The sequence below is a fragment of the Lithobates pipiens genome, unplaced genomic scaffold (assembly GCF_037356315.1).
Source record: "Lithobates pipiens isolate NorthernLeopardFrog02 unplaced genomic scaffold, aLitPip1_a1.2 Scaffold_8, whole genome shotgun sequence".
Classification (NCBI taxonomy): domain Eukaryota; kingdom Metazoa; phylum Chordata; class Amphibia; order Anura; family Ranidae; genus Lithobates; species Lithobates pipiens.
The window spans coordinates 588,721,936-588,739,481 of record NW_027507903.1 but is presented as its reverse complement, the minus strand read 5'-3'; the positions used below and the strand labels follow the sequence as shown (position 1 = coordinate 588,739,481).

The following is a 17,546-nucleotide window of genomic DNA, read 5'->3' as shown; positions in this document are numbered from 1 at the left end:
CGGGGGTTCATCCAGCACTCTGGTAAATGTTTAGTATTGAAAGCTTCACCCCCCCCCCCGAACATTTACCTCTAAAGTGGATGCATTTTACATAGGACCCAGGAAAATGGAGGAATGATTAGGTGGCCCTAGTGCAATAAGCCCATGACAGCTACCTCCTAGAATGGTTTCAAACACAAACGCTGGCCTACTTACTGTGGCAGGAGAGGCACGTGTGGTGTGAGAGTAGGGCTGCGTAGAGTTGCCCATTATAAATCCACCCTGTATGACATAGGTCCCAGATCCTGATCCTCCACTTGCAGCAGCTCCTCCAGAAGACCCTGGAGGGGTGGCACTGGCAAGGATCTGCCCTCCGGATACATACATGGGGCTACTGGCCACAGTTGGTGAGGATGTGGGAGAGCTTCCCTGCCCTGTGGCACTTTGAGACTCGAAATAAGTAGATCCTGTGGCCTGGCTGTAAAGTGGGGTCTCGGTGTAGGTGTAGGAACCAGAGCGGCTGTAGGGACACAAATAAATACGCAAATGAGATGTGAAGATTTTTAGTCCTTACTATAGAATCTCTTACATTAAAGTGGTTGAGAGACAAAAGGCACTGGATGAAAATTCAAATAATAGAAGAAAATATTGAAAAAAACAAAACAAAAAAAAAACCGTTGTGTACTCTCTCCTTCCCTTTACATGATAAACAGCAGGGGTGGGGAACAGAGGTAGGTCTATGTCACGATACATTTTGAAAGACACATTAACGTTACTGGTAAAAATTGGCACCAATTACAAATTTATTTTCCAAAATCCTAAAATATTATGCGGCTACAACACATTGTTACAATGCATCACACTGTTTACTTTTTTCTTTCAATAAAATGTAAAAAACAAAACAAAAAACATTTACCGTAATTCAATTTTATGCACTGCAGTATGTTGTGTTGCAACACGCTGCACTGTATAAAAATGCATCTTGTCCACCTTTCTTTCTTTTTTTTTTTTCTCGGTGCACACCAATGCAGCACATTGTTGTAAAATAAAATAATAGGGCATAAGGCAAATTGTTTTATCTATGCTTTGGGATTGCAGCCCAATGCATATGGTGTGTGTAACGGACTGCCTAGCATCCTGCTTTGGTGCTTCCACTAAAATACAGCTTCCTCCACTCTGGAACCAGGAATTATAGCTGAGCATTGCACCCAAGAACTAGACGACATTAGCTTAGGTGCAAACTGGAACTGACTTTTTTTGCAAACTCACACAGAATATATACCACACAAAATCAGGTGAGAGTTTGATCACATTATCCTAAACAATGCAAACTACAATGCAAAATACAAAGGCACGCCACACTTTTCACATATTTATTAGTAAAAAATCTTCAAAGCCATTTATCATTTTCCTTCCACTTCACAATTATGTGCAACTTTGTGTTGGTCTATCACATACAATCCCAATAAAATACATTTACGTTTTGGGTTGTAACATGACAAAATGTGGAACATTTCAAGGGGTGTGAATACTTTTTCAAGGCGCTGTACATCTTCTCACTAAATTTAAATTTGGCAGAGACCATCATGGCTTTCTTGACTGTTAAATGTGGTAATGTCATCTTGCATTATATAACAGGACATCTTCCTGAATGCTTGTAACTCCCTCAAATGCCAGGGCCCATTGTCAGTAGGCAAGAAGCTACCCTGCAGTCCACCCCAAAAGCCCCTGTCCCGGTTGGTTCTGTCACAGTGTGAATGGGCCTTTAGTGTGATGGTATCCTGATAATGGTGCTTAGAGTATATTCTAGCAAGATAGAGGGAGCTGCTTGAGAAAAGTCTTAGGGGGGAGTCAAGAAATCTGTCACCTGATATATTTTTTTATGTTTCTCTTTCTGCCTTCCAACACACATGGCACATCAAACTTTTCCACAGTGCCATACCCCTGTGCCTACAGGAAGAGCTAAGGATGCAAAATGACAGGTGGGGATTTTAAAACCAGCACTCTGTTGTAGATGAATGACAAACACAATTTTACCAATGTTAAGAAAAATCCTACTAAAGCCTAATGCCTCATGCACACGATCAGAAAATCAGATGACAAAAATCGCTTTCGGAGTGATCAATGTTAATTTGATTATTAGTACAAAGCTTTCAATAGCCAATCAGAACAGTTCATCCAAGAATATCTGAGGGGGAAAAGCATGAAAACTTTTCTTGCATGACACCAGATCGTAAGTTTTTTATTCAATCAGTACAGTATATGTCTGAAAAAGAAAAGTCGGAAGACCAAGACCACGCATGCTCAGAAAAAATACAATAAAACACATTACATCACTTCCGAAGTTGTATTCTGTCATACGAGAATTTGTGTGACTTTAGTAACCTCTTCATTTTTGATATAGAGATTAGAGTGCAACAAAAAAAATGGACGATCATTCGTCCAATAATCTCATTGTGTGTACTAGGCTTAAAGAGGCGTTCGGCCCCCCACACAAAAAATTCAATGTCAGCAGCTACAAATACTGTAGCTGCTGACTTTTAATATTAGGACACTTAACTGTCCAGGGTTCCTGCAATGTCGGCTGTCCAGGGATCTAAAAATCGTCTGTCGGGTGCTGCCACCGCCATTCCTGGTATGGGAAACTGGCAGTGAAGCCTTTTGGCCTCACAGCTGGCTCCATGCTGCGCATGCATCAAGCGCTTTATAACTGGCCCAGCGGCGGGGGAAAGAGGAGGGGGGCAAAACTTTCGAGGGATGGCGCTGCAGCACCATCTATGGAAGTGGGGAAGGGGTACTTGTCAAAAACAGGTACCCCCCCCCCCCGAAAGGTGCCAAATGTGGCACTGTAGGGGGGGAGGAGACAGATAAGCAGAAGTTCCACTTTTAGGTGGAACTCCGCTTTAAGGACTTGACCGCACTCTCATAAAGTTAAGTGTAGCATCAAACAATGCGTTATCAAAAAGTCTCAAAACACACACACATATATATATATAAATAAAATGTATGTATGTATGTATGTATATATATTTTATTTTTTTATTTTTTTTTTATTAGGAAAAAAAGGTGAAAAAACTGTGCTAAAATCTATAATTTAAACACTGTAAGCAGCCACTGTCCTGCAAGACGTACGTACAGTTTGAAAATTGGTAAATGTTATAGAGTTGCGTTAAATTTTAAAAAGTTTCAAATAGCACTAAAAAAACTTAAACCAAAAAACAGAGGTTATGGCGCGACTGGACTTTTCGATGGACTTGGTCCGGCGGAAAATACGACGGACTTTGCAGCTGAGGTCTGCTGGACTTTCAAACGAACGGACTTGGCCCCACACGATCATTCCAAAAGTCAGATGGATTCGAACGTGATGATGTGGAATAAGGAAGTTCATAGCCAGTAGCCAATAGCTGCCCTAGCGTCGGTTTTAGTCCATCGGACTAACACACAGACGACCGGATTTTTCGACCGGACTCGAGTTTTTTTTTTTTCAATTTATCGCAACTCATTAACACACACACACATATATGATTTGACAAAAGGAGAGAAAAAAGAAAATTGTTTGGGACTTTAAATGAGGTAATAGGGGCCGTTCACATCCCCTCCTCCATCCCGATTTGGTATTTAAAAAGGAAAGAGCAACAGGCGGGACTTTATATGAGGCACACGGGGGCAGAAGCAAGAAATTTTGGTAAAAAAATTTTTTTGGGTAAAAAACAAGTTTTTAATAAATACAGGTAATCATATATTTACATGTTATTGCACAGTCATAAATTAGTATTCTCTATTTCATCAATATATACACATTCCAACAAGGACTTATTAGTAAACATATGAAGAGTTGAGTGTTCAATAAACACAATTTATATATGAATACGTGACACATTGAAGCGTCATTTAAAGAAAAAAAAAAAACACAGAAATAAGAGGACAAAAAATCAAGAAGGAACGTTCATGCTTTGTAGAAAATTGTATACACAAAACGGCAGTTGAAAGCTCTACGCGTTTCGTGACCTTATAGCCACTCGTCAGGAGCAACACCGTAGTGGTAGCCTATGGATAAAGTAAACAACCATATTTTAATAAAAAAAAAAAGGGGAAAACCCATCAACCTGCCGGGGGTGTTGTTTGTGCGTTTTTGTTGTCGCCCGGGCGTGCTCCCTCAGCCCCGGTCCGTGGCATTTTTGGGCCGGCCCGACTCTCGGTGTGCGGTGCCGCCTCTGCGCAGATATATATATGCAAGTCTGTAAAGTTCATTTATATTCTTTCAAAACTTTTCATTTTGATTCCTTGTTTTGTTTGTTTGTTTTTGGTATGAATTTCGATTATTTGTGTTTAAAAACTATTAATTGGAAACTATATCTTTTCATATTTATTTTTATTCTACATTTTATTTTTTGTTAATCTGACTTCATTGTATGTGCGCATAGGCGATGTCGGGCGCTGTCTGTTTTGTGGCGGTGCTCGTTTCGGTCATGACCCGGGGTTGCGACGTGCACTGGGGATCTCCCCCGCCCTGTTCTGACGTGGGGCGGGTGGGGTTTCCTCCACTGCTCGTCAACGTCATGCTTCCAGCGCTGGATAAGTGACGCCTTTCTGGCGTGCTTGTTCTGGCTGCTGGGTTAACCATCTCTGACCACTTGGGGGCTGGGTTTGGTGCGTGCGGCTGCCTAGCTTGCGCGGTATGGCTGGCGGCTGTGTGACTCCTTCCTAGCCCCCTTGGACTTCGGATGCATGACGCTGGGAGCGGGTCTGTGGCGGCGCCATCCGCATGGGCTTCCCCCTGTGCAAGGTCTCACTTTCTGGATCTCCCTCCCTCACTTCCCAATTGCAACTACATGACTTATGGCTTCTTTGTCCTTACTCACATAACACGAGGTATTCTTTATTTTCCCTCTTCATAACATTTCCCTCTTTTCCCACTTTAGTTTCCCATTCTTTTTCTTTTAGTTTACACCCTTTTTTAACTTCTCACACACATTTTAACACACATTAACACTAATCGCTTATTCTCCATAGGTCCCTCCCTGAAGGTCACCCCATTTTTAACACCAAATTGCAGCCACATCCCACACATCAACCTGCCGGGGGTGTTGTTTGTGCGTTTTTGTTGTCCCCCGGGCGTGCTCCCTCAGCCCCGGTCCGTGGCATTTTTGGGCCGGCCCGACTCTCGGTGTGCGGTGCCGCCTCTGCGCAGATATATATATGTAAGTCTGTGGGTCGAATGTGCATTTGTGGGGGGTTCTCCATGTCTGTACATTTGTCTATCTCCCCCTTTTCCTTTTTTTTTTTTTATTAAAATATGGTTGTTTACTCTATCCATAGGCTACCACTACGGTGTTGCTCCTGACGAGTGGCTATAAGGTCACGAAACGCGTAGAGCTTTCAACTGCCGTTTTGTGTATACAATTTTCTACAAAGCATGAACGTTCCTTCTTGATTTTTTGTCCTCTTATTTCTGTGTTTTTTTTTTTTTTCTGTAAATGACGCTTCAATGTGTCACGTATTCATATATAAATTGTGTTTATTGAACACTCAACTCTTCATATGTTTACTATTAAGTCCTTGTTGGAATGTGTATATATTGATGAAATAGAGAATACTAATTTATGACTGTGCAATAACATGTAAATATATGATTACCTGTATTTATTAAAAACTTGTTTTTTACCCAAAAAATTTTTTACCAAAATGTCTTGCTTCTGCCCCCGTGTGCCTCATATAAAGTCCCGCCTGTTGCTCTTTCCTTTTTAAACACACACATATATATATATATATATATATATATATATATTTTTTTTAGGAACAACTTTAATAATTAATTTGAATAGCCCAAATATGGGCCGGCGGACTTAGAAAGAAGTTTTGACTCAAAAATTATCCGCCGGACAATCCGGCTGTCTGTGTGCTAGTCTGCCTGACTTTTGAAATGAACGAACTTGCCCACACACGGAGGAAAGTCCGTTCGTTTTGAACGCGGCTCCAGGTAGACGGGACTAGCGCAGGAGGTCAATGTCACCGCTTTCGGTGGCGAGATTGACACCTCGCTGGCCCCGTCACCTAGTATGGACTTAAAGGGGAAGCCCTACGCTGAAAAAATGGCATGGGGGTCCCCCCAAAGTCCATATCAGACCCTTATCCGAGCACGCAGCCCGGCCGCTCAGGAAAGGGGGGGGTGGGGGGTGCTTTGGGGAAGGGGGAGCCGTGCGTCATTACAGCCAGAGACAGCGTCGATTCAACATCTCAAGGAAGAAGAAGAGAAGAAGAGAAGAGAAGGCGGCGGCGACAACGACAGAAGACCAGGCCACCCCTAGTAAAAGAGCTGGAAGAAGGAGCGGAGGCCCGGCAAGAAGAATCAAACAGGGGGACAAGACCCCCGAAGAGGGGGACAAGACCCCCGAAGTCGGAAGAAGACCCCCTGGACGGCGGTGGCGACAAAGAAGAAAGCCGGGCTCCTCCGCTAGTAAAAGAGCTAGCAGAAGGTAACAGAGGAGTCCGGCGAGAAGACCCCCCCAAGACGGAAGAAGACCCCCGGACCTGTGCAATAAATTATTTTAAAACCTTGTGTTGTGTTTTATTTACATTTTTTTCACCAGGTGAATGGGTAGGGGTACATTGTACCCCATACTCATTCACATAGGGTGGGGGGCCGGTATCTGGGGCCCCCCTTATTAAAGGGGGCTCCCGGATTCCGATAAGCCCCCCGCCCGCAGACCCCGTCAACCAACGGCCAGGTTTGTTGGGAAGAGGCCTTTGTCCTCATCAACATGGGTACAAGGTGCTTTGGGGTGGGGGGGCGCAGCACCCCCCCCCCCATGTTAAGGGCACGCGGCCTGGTACGGCTCACTCATCCCCACCCCCTTTCCTGAGCGGCCGGGCTGCGTGCTCGTATAAGGGTCTGATATGGACTTTGGGGGGGACCCCCACGCCGTTTTTTTGGCGTAGGGCTTCCCCTTTAAGTCCATACCAGGTGTCAATTTCGCCACCAAAGGCGGTGACATTGACCTCCTGTGCTAGTCCTGTCTACCTGAAGCCGCGTTCAAAATTAACGGACTTTCCTCCGTATGTGGGCAAGTCCGTTAATTCGGAAAGTCCGGCGGACCTCCACTTCAAAGTCTGGCAGTTTGTCCGCCGGATAGTCCGATCGTGTGTACGCAGCATTATTGTAAGTCTGACGACGAGCAGCTCTTTTTTTGTTTTTTTTTTGTTTTAGGTTGCAATTTTAGGTTGTATTATTATGTTTTTTTGCATTATCAAAATATTGCACTTTGGTTGCGTGGGTGTGGGATATTAGATTTACATATTTATTCATGTAACATCACATAGGTCAAACAAAGCCAACCTTTCAGGGCTGAGAAGAGCCCTCTCCTCAAAGTGACAGGAGGGACCCTGGACAGCCCTGAAATGTTGGCATTGTTTGACCCAAGTGACACGTGTTGATTGATAATCTACAACAGAGTGCTGGTGACCTTCTTCCCTTTACTGTAGTTTTGCATGGCACTATCCACCATCGCAACTCTATAAGGAGTGTAGCCCAGAACTGTATTACTTTGAGGATTTTAATGTCATGCCTCCTCTGTTCAACCTTCCTACCCAACTATTTTGCATTATTACGCCAGCCACAGGTCCTCTTTATACAAATTTTAACACACTGGTCTTACATGGTGCTTGCAGTGTAGTTGGCATCTCCTCCTTCCACATACTGGACCTGCCCAGGATACACGTGCTGTACAGGGACTTGCTGCATCTGCTGAACCTACCAGTGAGAGATACAAGTCAAACAATGGTATGATACAGAGGTTCAGGTAAGCGTCAGGCAGTCTCCACTTCTTCTCCCCAGTATCCAGTCACAAAGTCCTGACCCTGGTCCCAGCCTCGTCTCCCTGTCACCTACTTTCTGGAGCTGTAACAAGCTGTGCCAAACAGCAATACCTGAGGGACCTTTTGCACCTTGACTCTCTGAGGGCTGTCTGTAAATACGGAGGAGCAGAGTAGAGGCCGAGGCATGACAAACAGCAGCTCCAGCCACTCCTCTATAGACCCTGAAACCACAGGCTGCATGGTGTGGAGGTCCTGAGCTGAACTGAGCAGGAAGGTGTAACTGATGTCTACTGACTGCTGATTAGTCTCCTCCACAGCTGTACTACAAGGGGCAGGTGTGCCTGAGCTCTGAGAAATAAAGACACAGATATACAGTGACCAAAGGACATTAAGTATATATTCCTAATGTCTTCACATAATGCTCACAAATAATGTATCCATTTATAAAACATTTTAGAACCAGAGGCATGTCATCTAGATTTATTACAGCAGGACTTATTTCTTAGCAGACTTTCTTTTTCATAATCCCATTTAAAATAAACAGGCTATGCATGATAATGTTCTGAAAAGAATGTGCCAAGAGGAGAAGAAAGGCAGTAAGTAGAGTCTGCTGCTGCTCTTTCATTTCCCAGTCATCAGGAAGGGGGTGGAGAGATGACACCACTGTATCTTTAACTGAGAAAATAGTGTCATCCACCTGGTTGTGCTGTAACCACCGCTATGTAAACCTAAAGACAGGATGGACAGAAATTTAAATTCTTTGAGAGTTAAAGGAGAAGCTTTGGCTGTACTTGTGTGGCTCACAGGAGTGTAGTTCATTCTGCACTACTGTGACCTGTTTTCAGCAGACAGCAGGCTGAAGCCCGCTGTCGGTTGATGTCACAGAGCCGATCCAGGCTCGGGAAAGATCGTGACCATATGGTCAGGATCTGTCCACATGCCTGAACCGGCACCCAGCTCAGTAAGCTGCTGAGAGCCTGAGCCAGCCGATCCCACCCCCTCCACAGCCCAGCGCACACCAGTGAGCACGGGGCGGGGGCAGAGCAGAGACTGCTGACTGACAGTCACCAGCTCTCTCCTAATGGAGCTGTGAGAACCGAGCGATTGGCCATGTTTGATAGCTCGGTTCTCAGTGTTAGAGCCAGCGGGCAAGGATAGGTAAGTATGATTAAGAAAATAAAAAATAAAAATTCCCATACTTCTCTTTTAAACCAGCCCTCTGATATGCATTTCATCCAGGTATTTAGTGGTTTGCCTAGAGCTCTGCTTTAAAGGCATGTAGGAGCAACATTGACTCCCCACTATTCTTTCATTAAAGCGGAACTAAACACTCCTATCCTTTTCCACCAAGGAAGCTGCCATCTTGGTCTCTGTTTGATATGCAGTTGCCATGGTGCTGCACATGTGATCAGTTATGACACTAGCCATTTGATGGCTGGACAGTTCTGTTGAGAGCTGATATAAGCACACTTGGAACTCTGAGGCCGCGTACACACGCGGGGACTGTTCGCCCAACTTTGTCCGTCAAACAGTTTCAGCAAACAGTCCGCTCAAAATTAGCATGGACGGACATGGCCACACACGACGAACGAACAGTTTGCTGAAACCGTGCGTGATGACGTGAACGGCACGTACGACGGGACGAAAAATACGACGGCCTATACACTGCATTATAACTTTCAGCGTGTAAATCCTTTCTGAGCATGCGCGGAACTTAGTTTGACGAACAAGCCTACACACGAGGGGACTGTTCGCTGAAACAAAGTTTCAGCGGACAGTTTTTCGGAATTTCCGAAAAACCTTGTTCAGCGGACTGTTCGCTGAAACTGTCCGCTGAAAGCCCACACACGAGCGGACTGTCCGCCGAAACACTGTTCAGCGGACAAAGTTGGGCGAACAGTCCCCGCGTGTGTACGCGGCCTGACAGTTATCAATCACGGCTTGCCGCGAATTTAACTGTTTTGAGAAACCATTAAATTGATGGGTTTATATCCACTTTAAAGGATTATTACACCTTTATCAAAAAACTGCCTATGCAGATAAAGGACGCCTGTAGATAAAAACAAACTGTGCAGCTTTGACTAAAGTTGGATAATGCCTTTGCTATAGGCGTAGAATATGTACTTGCCTCATGAAGCCTGAATGGAATACTCCCAGGACATTGCTAAGTGAGGTAAAGTCATTGTTGCTCACCTCCTCCATCACAGGAGTGAGCTCTGCCTCTAATTCAAACCCCCTTACATGCTCTTTCTTTCCCCTGAGGCAGTAGTTCTGAGCTCAGCCCACCCTGTGATGGAGGAGGAGAGCAGTGATGACTAGGCCTCACTGAGCAACATCCTAGCAACATCTTGGGAGTATTCCAGTTAGGCTTCATGAAGTATGTAAGCGGCCTACATCTATAACAAGAGCATTACCTACTCACTGAAAACAATGTACTGTGGCCAATATCGTATGACAACAGCTGTTAAGGAGTTAGGTAGAGCCACTGTATTGTCTAATGATCTATTCCAGCTCTAGTGACTAAGGCCGGCCATAGACGGAGCAAATTTCTTTCCTGAAACCATGGCTTGAAATTTGATTGATTCCCCCATCAACACAGACAGTGCTGACAGGGGAACCCCTCCCGCGGAGCTACTGTGTTATCCCGGCAGGAGGAAGCCTTCCCCATCGGGAGAACATAACGATTATTACTAGCAGCTAGACCAGCCGCTAGCAAAAATTACATGTAAAATACGGCAGGCTGATTATACCCAAGTTGATTGATCTATCTAAATTGTCAAATATTGCAGCTTACCAGTCCTTAGATGTGGTGTATTTGTTTTCTTTTTTCAGGCCTTTTCACCCTTTATTTTCACCTACTGATCCTGCCAGGAACACACTTCCTGCCCTAGGGTGACAACGCTCATTCACTGCACCAAAGGGTGATAAGGGGACAAGATTGAAACAGTGTTGTCACCCTAAAGAACAATTCCCCATCTGCCCATCTACACAACACTGAGGAGATTTGTCCTGTGGCTCACAGAGGGAAAGGACTGATAACACTACAGAGTGCACAGGAAGTTATCTTTATTTCTGGCAGGATCAACAGGTTTTTTTTTTTTTACTTATCAAACAGATATAAAAAAATGTTTTTTAATGGTATACTTAACAAAACAGAACAAATAAGAAAATAACAAAGATATGTAGGGGCAAGTGCGCGAAAATATTAAAGCTGCATTAAAATTTACTTTAACGTAAATGGTGAAATAATAACTTAAATATTGAGCCCACTGAGAATGTCCCCTTATTCTCATTACAGAATTCTGTTATCTCTCTTCTCCGTTGTCAAACATTTGTATGGTAAGGTTTGACAAAAACTATAGCAAGTGTGTGGATGAAATACTGCAAGGCCTAAGGTCTTTGGACACCTGACCAGGACACCTATATGAGCTCAGTGGACTCCCATTCCAAAACCATGGGCATAGACATGGATTTGACCCCCTCAGCGGCTATAGGAACCTCTACTGTTCTAGGAAGGCTTTCTATAAGATTTTGGATTGTGTCTGTGGGAATCTGTGCCAATTCAGCCAAAAATAAAACAATTGTGAGGTCAGGTACTAATTTTGGACGAGAAGACCTGACTCGCAAGGAGTGTTCCAGTTCATCCCAAGGATGTTCAGTTGGGTTGAGGCCAGGGCTTTGTACAGGCCAAGGCTTTGTACAGGCCAATCCCCACCAAACTCATCACACCACATCTTTTTGGAACTGGCTGGCTGTCAAAGGGCACAATCATGCTACAACAGAAAAGGGCCTTCACCAAACTGTTGCCACAAGGTTGGAAGAGTACAATTTTTTGGAAACACCTGGACTCATTACTTTTAGCCATAAAGTGTACCATTATAGGTATGACCCAAATCACTAAAGCTTTTAAAGGGAAGCTGTCAGAATACAATACTGGGAGCTTCTTTTGCTGACTTGTTTAATGTATTAATGCTTGTTCCATGGCAGTGACATCAAGTTGTGAAAGAAGGATAAGGATGACAATCCTGGAACATGCACCAATGTAGCTCTTATATTTCCATCTCATCAGGTTCCTTTTAAAAATGTAAACATGAGAATCAAACACAAGTTCCTGAATTCACGCCCAAACTGTATAAAACAGTGTCTAGCAAGTTTTTGATTTAGTAGACCAGGGATCCTCAAACTACGGCCCTCCAGCTGCTGCAGAACTACACATCCCATGAGGCATTGTAAAACTCCGACATTCACAGACATGACTAGGCATGATGGGAATTGTAGTTCCTGAACAACTGGAGGGCCATAGTTTGAAGACCCATGTAGTAGACAATAAAACCTCAGCCCTAAGACAACACAACCTTACCTCGGATGTGCTCTGGACATGCTGCAGAGCCTGGACATTGAGCTGGTGCACTGGAGAAGACTTCTGGGGCTGAGGCGTTGTCTGTACAACGGAGCGCTGGAAGAAGAGACAACAGTCAGAACACACAGGGGGAGATTTATTACAACTGGTGCTCACAGAATGTGGTGCAGCTCTGCATAGTAACCAATCAGCTGCAAGGTTTTAATGTCAAAGCTTAACTAAACAAGCTGAAGTTTGAAGCTGGTTACTTACCAGTTTTAGTAAATCTCCCCATAGCTTTAATACATATTATTTATGTTAAAGTGTATTTAAAAAGGAAAAATCTTTTATTTACGGATAAGTGTGGCCAAAGCCATTCTCCTATGGATTATAGGAGTGCAGTGCGTTCTGCACTCCTGTGACCCATTTTCAGCCAACAGCGGGCTAAAGCTCACTGTCAGCTGGCGTCACTCAGCAGAGCCAGGCTCAGGAAAGATCCTAACCAGTCGGTATCTGCCCAGAAGTCTGGCAGGCACCTGGCTCAGCCTCTCAGAGATCTGCTGAGAGCCTGAGCCAGCTCCTTCCACCCACTCCACAGCCTAGTGCTCCAGTGAGCACTGGAGGAGAAAGCAGAGAGATGCTGACCGACAGTCACAGTTCTCTGCTCAGAGCGAAGGGGGAGAACTGAGCGATCAGCGGTCCTTGATAACTCAGCGCAGGGGATCGATGCTGCATCCACCTAGGTGAGTATAAATGTTTATTTTTTTCTTAAAGCCCCGAACTTCTGCTTTACGTTTTTAATAGGGTATGGAAATTATAAACTCCTGCCAAGTTTATATTGCTGTCTTTGTTCATGCTGGGGAGATTCACTCTCTCTGTTAGTACTGGTGATCATTGTCATTGGTACAAAAAGTAACGTTAAGTCCAAGCGATGGTAAATCTTCAAAAAACAAAAGGAAAAACTAGAGCCATTTTAGAGGACGATTGAGGACTTTAACTACATTTGCTGCCACTCAAAACCTGTGAATCACCAGTTAATAAGGCAAGAAAAAAAAAGAAGCAAGCAGCGCAAATCTAAAAAATCTTGCAATCTAGTGGTAATGAACTCCCTGCTATTAACACATGTGATAATAAAATCAATTCAACCATATAAACACTGTGCCATTGCCTACAATATTCATTCAACATGTAACAATCTACATGTTCTATATTTAAACAATTAAAGTGCAAATGCAAAAAATTAAAAAGTGCAAATTATATATATATAGTAAATCCCCCCCCCCCCCCCGAATCTCCCTAACAAAGGCACAGACATAATAAAAACCTGACAGTGGTTCTAATCTCTCACTGCTCTATCCAAATCTTAAGAAAAAAAACGTCTTTGGATACACTTTAAAGTCATAAGAGGCTTGCTTTAAACATAACGTTATCTAATCACACAGAAACTTTCTTAAACCACTTGCTTACTGGGCACTTAAATCCCCCTCCTGCCCAGACCTATTTTCAGCTTTCAGCACTGACGCACTTTGAATGACAATTGCGGGGTCATACAACACTGTACCCAAATTACATTTTTATAATTTTTTCACACAAATAGAGCTTTATTTTGGTGGTATTTAATCACATCTGCTTTTTTTTTTTTTTTGCTAAACAAACAAAAAAATATGGAAACTTATGAAAAAAAAAATCATGTTGCATAGTTTGTTATAAAATTAATTAAATTTGGCAAACGAGTAATTTTTCTCCTTCATTGATATGCGCTGATGAGGCTGCACTGGTGGGCACTGATAGGCACAGTTAAGGCGGCAATGATAGGCACAGATAAAGCGGCACTGATGAGGACAGATAAGGCGGTGCTGATGGGCACAAATAAGGCGGCACTGATGGCTACTGACAAGATGGCATTGATGGCCCCTGATGGGTGGCACTGATGGGCACCACAAATAGATAGCACTGATAGGTGACACTGATGGGCACTGGTGGGCAGCACTGTTGAGGAGGCACTGATTGTGGGCACTGGTGGACACTTGTAGGCGTCGCTGTTGTGTACTGCTAGGTGGCACTGGCAGGTGGCACAGATGAGCTGGCTGCAGCTCTCCGTGATCAGGACTCATGTCCCTCACACAGCCGCCAGTGATCGGCTTTTTTTTTCTCCTCACACTGTCAACTCGAGGAGAAAAAATAGCCGATTACCGGCTCTGTTTATATCACATGATCAGCTGTCGTTGGCTGACAGCTGATCACGTGGTAAGGAGTCGGGATCGACCCATTACTCCGATCTGTGATCCAGCGAGTCTTATAGACTCGCTGATTACATAGCGCACTGTGCGTGCCCTGCAGGGGGCGTGCAGGCCACTCGGGCATGGGAGGACTTCAATAGAGGTACTCCCAGCAAAACAGGTCCGCGTTGTAGCCCTCATTCAGCTATAGTGCGGATCTGAACCAGTTAAAGGAAGAACAAAGTACAGTGTCTACAGCCCCATCGTTCACAGAGCGTTATGCTTAGGCAAGCTTTCGGTATCTGGAAAATATATAGCTTCTACCTACCTCCTGTGGAGTTCCATGTACTACCAGTGCCTGGCTCTGACTTGTCTTTAGCGGAGAACTGTCACTCTGCAACACAAGACAATATCCATGTAATACTGCAAAAATAACCCCCTGTACCTAACAAGAGTTCTCACTTTGCATTCCAGATTCATATTAAAAACTCAATTTGTAACATCTTCAGAGAGCGATAATATTACTTCAACTTAAAGTGTTACTAAACCCATAACAGTAAAATCAGACTGTATATGCAGTAAAGCATGCTTGTTATACTCAATGTGGAACCTAAGGGGTTAATCCTCTGCATTGTGTAAAAAGTCTGTTTGATCCTATCTTCTATGATCCTCCCCCTTCTTCCACAGTCCCCAAACCATCTCCTGCTAGGACAGAGGCTAGGGGACAAGCTGCACATGCTCAGTTTGGTGTGTAGTGCTAGAGATTTTTTTTTTTTGGGAGGGTGCATGTGATTAGCACAGGGCCAATCAGCAATGTCCAGACAGAGGGTCAGGGGTCATGCAGCCCCATAGGACAGTCAGAGCAGAAAGAAAACTCTTCCTACAAGCTTTAACCAGACACTGATAGAAGTCAGAAGACTGCTATATACTGCTGATGAGAAAAGGGATTTAGCAGTTTATATTTACTAAAAGTATTGCATTTCCATGTTCTTTGTACTGTGGGAGACCAGATATAATGAATGCAGGCTCCTGGGTTTAGTAACACTTTAAGAGGCAAGGAGCCAGTAAACAAAAACTGAAACTTGAGATTTCAAAATAGAAACTTCTAGTCAATTATCTGAAAGTATTGGAAAATACCTATACATAGAAGAGATTCACATTCAAACCTAATGTGGTTTTACATGTGTAAACATATTTGTAACATATGTTGTCATTTGCTGCCACGGTCACCAATAGGCCTTTAAAGAAGAATTCCAGGCATGGTATATTTTTTACATAGTTACATTGGTCCAAGCTGAACCAATGTAACTATGTATATACTATACCTGGCCGATACTTATGGAAGCTGGAAATCACAGAAGTAGACACTGCTAATCCAGTGACCTTCACTTACTTCCAGGTCTCGTGCCGGGCGACCAGCCGGTTGCACTGTGAACACAGGAGGTCAGCCGCTCAGTACAGGTGCGATTCAGAAAACGCTTTGCACCATCTAAATGTATTCAAGGCTTTCTCTGATTGGATTGGGCAGAAAGGCAGGCTGGTGATGTCACACTCTCCACTTCACTCAGTCAGAGAAAGCTTTGCATTCATTCAGAAAATGCAAAGCATTCTCTGAATGGTGCCTGTGTCGAGTGGCCAGCCTCCTTTGTTGACAATGCATCAGGCCAGCAGCTCACAATGGGACCTGGAAACAAATGGAGATGATTGGAGTAGTGGTGTCAGCTTCAGTGATTTCCAGCTCCTAGGGGCATCAGCCAGGTATGGAATACCACAGTTACATTGGTACCAAGCTGGACAATTGTATCTATTTAACAATATACCATGCCTGGAATTCATCTTGACACATCAAAAAATGTATATGAAATTTTTCACCCAAAGTACATTGCATAGATGTGACCTAACGCTATTTAAAACACTAGCTAACCTGTGTAAATTCGTTACTGTGTGTTAATACGCATGCGTTAAAAAAGCATAGGTATAAATGGCCCTTTAAGAAAAAACGATCCTACATAATTCTCTCCCTCCTCATTCCTATGGCACTGAGAGCTCCAGTATTCTTATCAGCCGGAGGGGCTGTGCAGTTGTATGCATGAGCAGCTTTTGTCAAAAAACCCTAAGGAAAACGTGTCTACTTGTATGCCTGCTGGTTAACAGCTTTTCTATGTAGATTTTTGGAGAATAGGTCACATACAGGTATGTGCAGTACCATGTGTGCCCACCAGCTCCAAGAGCGCTGTTTGGCCTGAGGTAGGCAGCAACTTCTGGACCAGGTAACCTGCTGATCTGAGTGGAGTCCAAAGGGGTATAGCTAGAATGGGGAGTCACTTAAAAGAGGAGTATGGGTATTTTTATTCTTTTTGATTCATACTTACCTAGGTGGATGCAGAATTGGTCCGATGCTGCATCTGTCCCACGGCGCCTCTAACACTGAAAACCGAGCGATCGAACACCTGTGATCACTCGGTTCTCACAGCTCCCTGAGCAGAAAGCTGGTGACTGTCAGTCACAGCTCTTTGCTCTGCCCCCTCCTCGCTCACTGGAGCACTGGGCTGTGGAGGGGATGGGAGTAGCTGGTTCAGGCTCTCAGCGGTTTGCTGAGACGCTGAGCAAGGTGTTGGTCCAGGGATCTGGGCGGATCCTGACTCCGTGGTCATGACGATGTGGAGCCTGGACCGACTCTGTGACGTCAGCAGGGAGCAGACTTCAGCCCGCTCTCTGCTGAAAACGGGACACAGGAGTGCAAAATTAACTGTGCTTGTGTGAAACATACGAGAAGTACAGCCAATTGAGCTTTGGCTGTACTTTTCCTTTTAGGTCTCAGAAGATCAGCAGGTGTATTATTTCTCTAACTGCAGATTTCCTATGAAATAGGATGGGCAGTACCTACCTCAGGTGGGGAGTGTGCCGTCTGCTGCACCGTGTGAACCGCAAGAGAGACTTGTGCTGCCTTGGTACCCTGCGGAGTGCTCTGCACCACCAGACGCTAACATAGAAGGGGAAAAAAAAAGCAAACAGTCTGAAATCAGAACCAAATACAATTCATAAACCTAGATACACGTAAGAATAGATGAACAATGTAATGGAAAATCTATGTATGTCTCCACTAGATGAGATGTCACTACACCAATGCATGCTGGGTACTATGTTAATCAACATGTTCCCAATAAGACCACAGATCTGTCTCCAGAAAAGCC

The 17,546-nt window shown here is 44.1% G+C and overlaps 1 protein-coding gene across 2 annotated transcripts in view; it reads right to left on the bottom strand.

Moving 5' to 3' along the window:
- RFX1 (regulatory factor X1) overlaps positions 1-17,546 on the bottom strand; it is a 72,841-nt gene that overhangs the window by 19,921 nt on the left and 35,374 nt on the right. For both annotated transcript variants that reach the window (XM_077470444.1, XM_077470445.1), the window contains 5 exons: positions 17,240-17,335; positions 14,681-14,746; positions 12,155-12,250; positions 7,635-7,729; positions 196-499 (listed from right to left, as the gene is read on the bottom strand). In XM_077470444.1, coding sequence (XP_077326570.1) covers positions 196-499; positions 7,635-7,729; positions 12,155-12,250; positions 14,681-14,746; positions 17,240-17,335 — 657 coding nt within the window. The remainder of the gene's footprint in view (positions 1-195; positions 500-7,634; positions 7,730-12,154; positions 12,251-14,680; positions 14,747-17,239; positions 17,336-17,546) is intronic.